Here is a 6,301-nt window from a genome sequence, read left to right on the forward strand (position 1 = left end):
AATACTGTGGTCCTGTAGCTGCGTCAGCACGGGAGGCAGCCCTGTCCCACTAACCTGATGTGGAAATCCCTACTTCCTTCTGCTGACCAAGGAGCAGGTTGCGGATGCAGCAGGACACAGTCTCCAGGGAGGTGTCTCTGATGATCACGGAAGTGGCCACGGTGAAAAGACCCTCTTGGTCAGGACTCCTGGACTCTGATGTGGACAGAAACTTCTCCCCTGTGGGAGTTCTCCACTGCACCTGGGGTTCTGGGTACCACCCCACAGAGGTGCACTCCAGCCGGATCTCTCCACTGTCCTGAACTTCCATACTGATGTGAGGGTCAGAGCCCAGTGCTGCAGAGAGAGAAGGTGGCCTTGATCTTTCAGTAGTTACCTTTCTGAAAGCCTTATAATGAGAGAGGGAGTGGAGGATACAAAAGTAGACTTGGACTGGGAGAGATTTCTTTCCATAATTCATTACACAGGGAAACTAAGTAAGTTTCAGTGAAAGGAACTCCATACACCTTACCAGAGAGGGTTGCCTTGTTGGGATCAGCCTCTGAAGTGTGAGCAGCCATAAGAGCACTTGTCGCATCAGCAAGAACAGCAAGATAATGACTTAGAGGCAGATTAAAGGTCTAGGTTGGGTGAAGAAGGGTAGGCTTCAGACAGTTCTAGGGAAATGGATGCACTGTGAGTCCATACTCTTAAGTGAAATAAATCAAGCACACATGTAAATTATGCATCATCTCTCTGGTGTAAGAAACTGAAAGTGTAAATTAGGACCAAAATGTAGAATAGGTATTGTGAAATAGGAAGAAAATGTCCAGATGGGGAGGGGAATAAGGGAGGAGGGAGGGGGAAAGGAAAGAAAGGAAAAGTTAAAAAAAAAATGAGAAAAGAAGGAAAACATGGAAACAAAGCTTTGTTGAAGAGAGGATGGGGGATGGGGAAAAAACCCCAAGTTATATCATGTACAGGTACAAATTCTCTGTGATGAATGTGATCATTATGCATATCTAAAATGTACCAATAAAATCTAATTTAAAAAAAAGCAAAAAACTTACAAAAAAGAAGAAAAAAAAAGGAGGTCTAGGCTGGGAGCTCCAGAATAGAGAAAGCGATCCGTGGTTGAATGTATAAAAGGTGGCTTTGGGAAGGAGAATGGGGATTAGAATATTTCAAGGTGGAGGGAGAAGGAGTATTCTTGAGAAAAAGGAGGGCTGAAAGTTCTTTTCCCTGAAATTGTTGCTAATTTAAGCATCCTTCTCCCAGGATGCTGATTTAGGAATTTTCTTAAATGGTTTCAACCTCATCTTCCCTCGTACAATTAATTATGCCATACCAAATATCAACCTAAAGCTGCTTTTTCTGTCTGGTGGGTGTAATTCCTTTTTTAAAAAAATTGTAATTATAAAATTGTGGTGCTGGGGATATAGCTCAGCTGCACAGCACCTGCCTGGCAAGCACAAGGTTGTGAGTTTGATTCCCGGTACCAAATAATAACAATAAAATACAATTGTGGAAAACCCTGAATTGCAGAGAAAAGTCCATAAACACATGTCTATAACTATCCATACTCTAAGTTTGTACAGATAAATGAGAATGTATATCTTTCTCATTAAAGGCGTTACCATCAGAGTCTCAAAAGTGTCTGTCACTCCTAAAAGGTAATAAAGTTTTATGCTGTCAAATATCTAGGATTTTATAGTCAATCTTTAAGCTTTAAGCTAATCTTCCCTAAAAAATGAGTTGTAGATGATACTTTAAATATGGTATATATGTGTATTTTAAATTTCAGATTAGTCTAAGACACAGTAACAATATCTTAGATGTATGTAAATGCCTTCAGAACCAACCAGGCAGTTTTTCATGTAATGTCTAATTTTGTTTCTTTCTTTCTTTCTTTTCTTTTCTTTCTTTTTTTTTTTTTTTTTCTTTCTTTCTTTCTTTCTGAGACAGGGTTTCACTATGTAGTGCAGGCTGGCCTTGAGCTCACTTTGTAGTTCAGACTGGCCTCGAACTTGCAACAATCCTCCTGCCTCAGCCTCCCCAGTGCTGGGATTACAGTTGTGAGCCACTACTCCTGGCTTTTTATTTCATTCTTGCAAAATCTTGCTAGAGAAACGTTTTCCAGTTATGGCTCAACAGATTTGCCTGATGCCAATCACTAGTAAGTGGGAAAGTCAAACTTGAATTTGTACTTTCTTCCAGAATGCTAATCATTTTCCCGGTTTCACCCTAAGTTTTGTCTTTTTTTTAAAAAAAAATTTGTTTTAAAGTTTTGTCTTTAAGCAAGAAAACAATCAAAGCAGGTGAATTTCTAGGTGAATCAAGAATGTTAACAAATGCCTGTGCTTTCTGATCTTAGGAAGTTGGTCCTTTGAGACTTAACCATAAAGTAATCTCAAAATGAGCGCGGTGCGCAGCACAGCCTCAGTAATAAACAGAATTTAAGTGCTGAATTCTGGGAGCTGATTGAGTAAATTATGGTGTACTGCATCATCCATGTAATTAATTTCATAGGGGAAATTTCCTATCATTGAGGGGAGAGAGAAGATAACTGAAATAAAGCTCCACGAGAAAGAGATTTTCATTGTGCTTTCACCCTTCTCATCTCAAACCTTCCCCCTTATCTTCAGCCTAAAAGGAATTCTGAAGGTGAATCTCTTTTTTTTGTCCTTTCCGGTAGCAGGAATCGAACTCACGACCTCGCGCTTGCCAGGTAGGTACTGTGCCACTGAGCTAAATCCCCAGCCCCGAAGATGAATCTTAAATGGTTTCCAAAGTAACCCACACAGCCAGTCTGGGACCCCGCGGAGAAAGCGAAAACCCTCCCTCCTCCTCACCGGCCACTCGGAGGTGCACGGCGGCCTCCCCGGAGCTCGCGCCATCCCGGAAGAGACACCCGTAGTCGCCGTCGTCGGCAGCCCGGACTGCGTGGATCCGCGCGGCAGCGCGCCCCTGGGCCATGCCGTCGGCCACCAGCGTTACGCGCCCGCGGAACTCGGGCGCCGGCTCGCTCGCGCGCCCCTGCGGGTCCCGATGCAGTAGCACGGCCGGCGAGGGCGCCTCTCGGAACCAGCGCAGCTCCATGTGCTCGGCGCTCACGTTGGGCGACAGACGACAGGGCAGCTCCGCATCCTTCCCCACCGCGACCAGCACGGGCTCCATGGGCCCGATCACGTCGAAGCGAGCTGGAGGACGGGCCAAGGGCGGGTCGGGGTGGGCACAAGCCAGACTCCCCGCCGGCGTAGGTCCCTCCCCGAGACCTTTCCGGGACAACCCAGGGGACCCTCGCGACTCCGGCAGGAGAAGGTCACCAGCAGGAACACAAGGGAGACATTTGCTTTTATCGGAACGTTTCCATCCCACAGGACAAGAGGGGGCGCAAGAAGGGCACTGACCTGCGCGCAGTGCGTGCAGCTGCAGGAGCGCCAGGGCCAGCAGGCGCGCGGGGAGCCCCGGTGTCACCATCTCCCAGCTGAGGGGCGCTGGAGCCTCTGCCTGGGGGCGAAGGGCAGGAAGCTGGAGAGGCTGGGGATCTGCGCTCCCCGGACCTCCACCAGGCCTCTGCGTTGGCACTTTATGCCCCTCAACGCCCCCTTTCCGGGGGATTCTTAGTCCTTGCCGCAGTTTGCTCAGGCACCTACCAAACAGCCACATGCCCCTACCGTCCCAGACTGACTTAGTCTGAAGAAAGGCGTTGTGAGGCACTAGTGCGCTGAATATAAATGAACGAACCTTGCGGTCACTTCGCTAAACTAAAAAAGTTATGACAGAATAATATATTGCTTTTAGAAATGATAATAAAGATAAGGCCAGAGAAGCAGAAATGGACGCATGGGAAATGAAATGGAGGAGAAAAGAGAAAAAGGTGTGAGAAGATGAGCAAGAAGGGGTGTCAAAGAGAGCGGAGGAGTTTGGAGAACAGAGGGCCCAAGAGGAGGGAGACCAGAGGGAGGGAGGGCGGCAGCACCTACTGACCTCGGGGTCTGATCGTGGAGGAAAAGACACCAAGAGCCTCTGCCACGGAGTGAAAAAGCAGGTTACGGCCCCGGGGGCAAAAATTAAAAGCCAGCAGCAGAAGGAAAGGGGAAGTGCTCGCCTGGAAGCCTGCCTACAGGCGCCTGGGGCACTTACATTAGGGAAAAATGAAAAGGCTCCCAGAGAGATGGAGAGCTAGGGAGTTGTAGGCTAAATAAAGTAGGATAGGGAGAAAAAGGAGGAGATCGAAGGAAAAACTAAAATGAGACATGAGGGCTTTGGCCAATTAATTACCTCTCCAAACCTCAGTTCTCTTGCTTTAGAAGTCAAACCAGTCAAGGCCAGCCTGAACGCATAGCGAGACCCTGTCTCAAAAAAGACAAAAAGACAAAAAAAAAAAAAAAAAAAAAAAAAAAAAAAATCAAACCAGGTGTGGTTTCCCGCTCTAATCCTAGCTCTCTGGGTGGCTGAGGCAGGAGGAGCACAGGCTGGAGCCCCCCTTGAGTGATTTTAGAATTTAGCCAAATCTTGGCCCAAAGAAAAAAGAGTTGGGGATGTAGGTCAGCACAAAGGGCCTGGGTTCAATCCCCAGTACCAAAAAAGGTGGCAGGGTGCTGGTGGTGGTGGTTAATGAGCCCATGAGGGGGGTTGAAGCAGAGCCTAGGGCAGCCCGGGCTACCGAGTTCAAGGCCAGCCTATAGAAGACTGGCCTATAGAAGATTATCTCATAGCAAGCAAATGAAAAAACAAACAAAGGAATAATCCTCACAGTCTGGTTCTGATGCCCAGCATTGCTACAACATGTGCAGCAAAAACCAAAGAATAATGTTACCGGTACCTTCGTTGGGGGTGTGTTGGGGAGATTAAATGAGATTAAGCAGGTAAAGTGCTTATCACATAACAGGGGCCCAGAAAAAAGTAAGTTATTATTTTATTATTACTGTGGGGTAGGGGTTGAAAAACAAAGGACAGTTGGCTAAAATTTTTTCTCAGTTCGTGGGTTTTTTTTTTTTTTTTTTACTCTGTAATTTCTTTTGATGTGCAAAAACTTTTTAATAAGATAAGATCCTAGTTGTTGATTCTTTGAAGTATTTCCCATGCAATTTTTTTTCATGAACTCTCTGCCTACCCCTATGTCTTCAAGATTTTTACCTATTTTCTCTTCCAGTAGATTTAATGTTTCTGCTTTAATATTTAGATCTTTGATCCATTTTGCCTTTAGTTTAGTGCATGGTGATAGACATGGGTCTAGTTTTAGTCTTCAGCATGTGGAAAGCCAGTTTTTCCAGCACCATTTATTAAAGAAGCTATCTTTCTTCCAGGGAACATGTTTGGCTCCTTTGTCAAAGATAAGGTGGCTGAGTGTGTTTGTAGCTGTGTCTGCATCTTCTGATCTGTTCCATTGATCTTCAAGTCTGTTCTTTTGCCAGTACCATGCTGATTTTATCACAGTAGCTTTGTAGTGTAATTTCAAGTCAGGGATTGTGATGGCTCCTGCCTTTCCTTTGTTGGCCAGGATTCTATCTAGAACATATAAAGAATTTTAAAAAATCAGGCCCCCAAAATTCAAAAACCCAATCCAAAAATGGGCATCTGAGATGAATACACACTTCTCAGATAATGGCTTTTTTTTTTTTTTTGGTACTAGGACTCGAACTCAGGACCTTGTGCTTGCTAGGCAGGTGCTGTGCCACTGAGCCATATCCGCGGTCCCACACTTCTCAGATAAAGAAATACTAATGGCAAATAAATATATGAACAAATGTTCAACATCATTGGTCATTTGGGAAATGCAAATTAAAACACTGAGATTCCATCTCTCCCTAGAAAGAATGACTATCGTCAAGAAATCAACCAATAACAAATGATGGAGAGGCTGTGGGGGAAAAGGAACTCTTCTCCACTGCTGATGGAAGTGTAGATTGGTGAAACCACTGTGGAATCAGTTTAGAGAGTCCTTACAAAACTAGGATTAGAAGTCCCACTTAACCCAGCTAGTCCCCTTCTGAGTATTTTCCCAGAAGAATTAAAAACATTATACCACAGTGATATATGTGTACCCATGTTTATAACAGCACAATTTGTCATAGCTAAATCTTGGAAACAACCCAAATGCCCATCAATGGAGGAATGGATAAAAAAGTTGTGGTATTTTTATACAATGGAGTATTACTCAGCTATAAAAAAAGATAGACTCAAGGCTTTTATAGGTAAATGGATGCAACTAGAGACCATACTCATAAGTGAAATAAATCAGACCCATGTATGTAAACATTGTATTATCTCCCTAGTGTGAGAACCTGAAAGAGTAAATAAAACCCAAAATGTATAA

At 44.7% G+C, this 6,301-nt stretch overlaps 1 protein-coding gene across 1 annotated transcript in view; it reads right to left on the minus strand.

Moving 5' to 3' along the window:
- Window positions 1-3,214, minus strand: part of LOC102011869 (butyrophilin subfamily 1 member A1-like) — a 7,068-nt gene extending 3,854 nt beyond the window's left edge. Inside the window, exon 1 of the mRNA XM_013503804.1 lies at window positions 2,832-3,214. Within this exon, the coding sequence (XP_013359258.1) occupies window positions 2,832-3,156 (325 nt within the window). The 5' untranslated portion in view covers window positions 3,157-3,214. The remainder of the gene's footprint in view (window positions 1-2,831) is intronic.
- Between the last annotated feature and the right edge of the window lie 3,087 nt (window positions 3,215-6,301).

Source organism: Chinchilla lanigera, unplaced genomic scaffold (genome assembly GCF_000276665.1).
Source record: "Chinchilla lanigera isolate Chin_1 unplaced genomic scaffold, ChiLan1.0 scaffold00082, whole genome shotgun sequence".
In the NCBI taxonomy this organism is placed as follows: domain Eukaryota; kingdom Metazoa; phylum Chordata; class Mammalia; order Rodentia; family Chinchillidae; genus Chinchilla; species Chinchilla lanigera.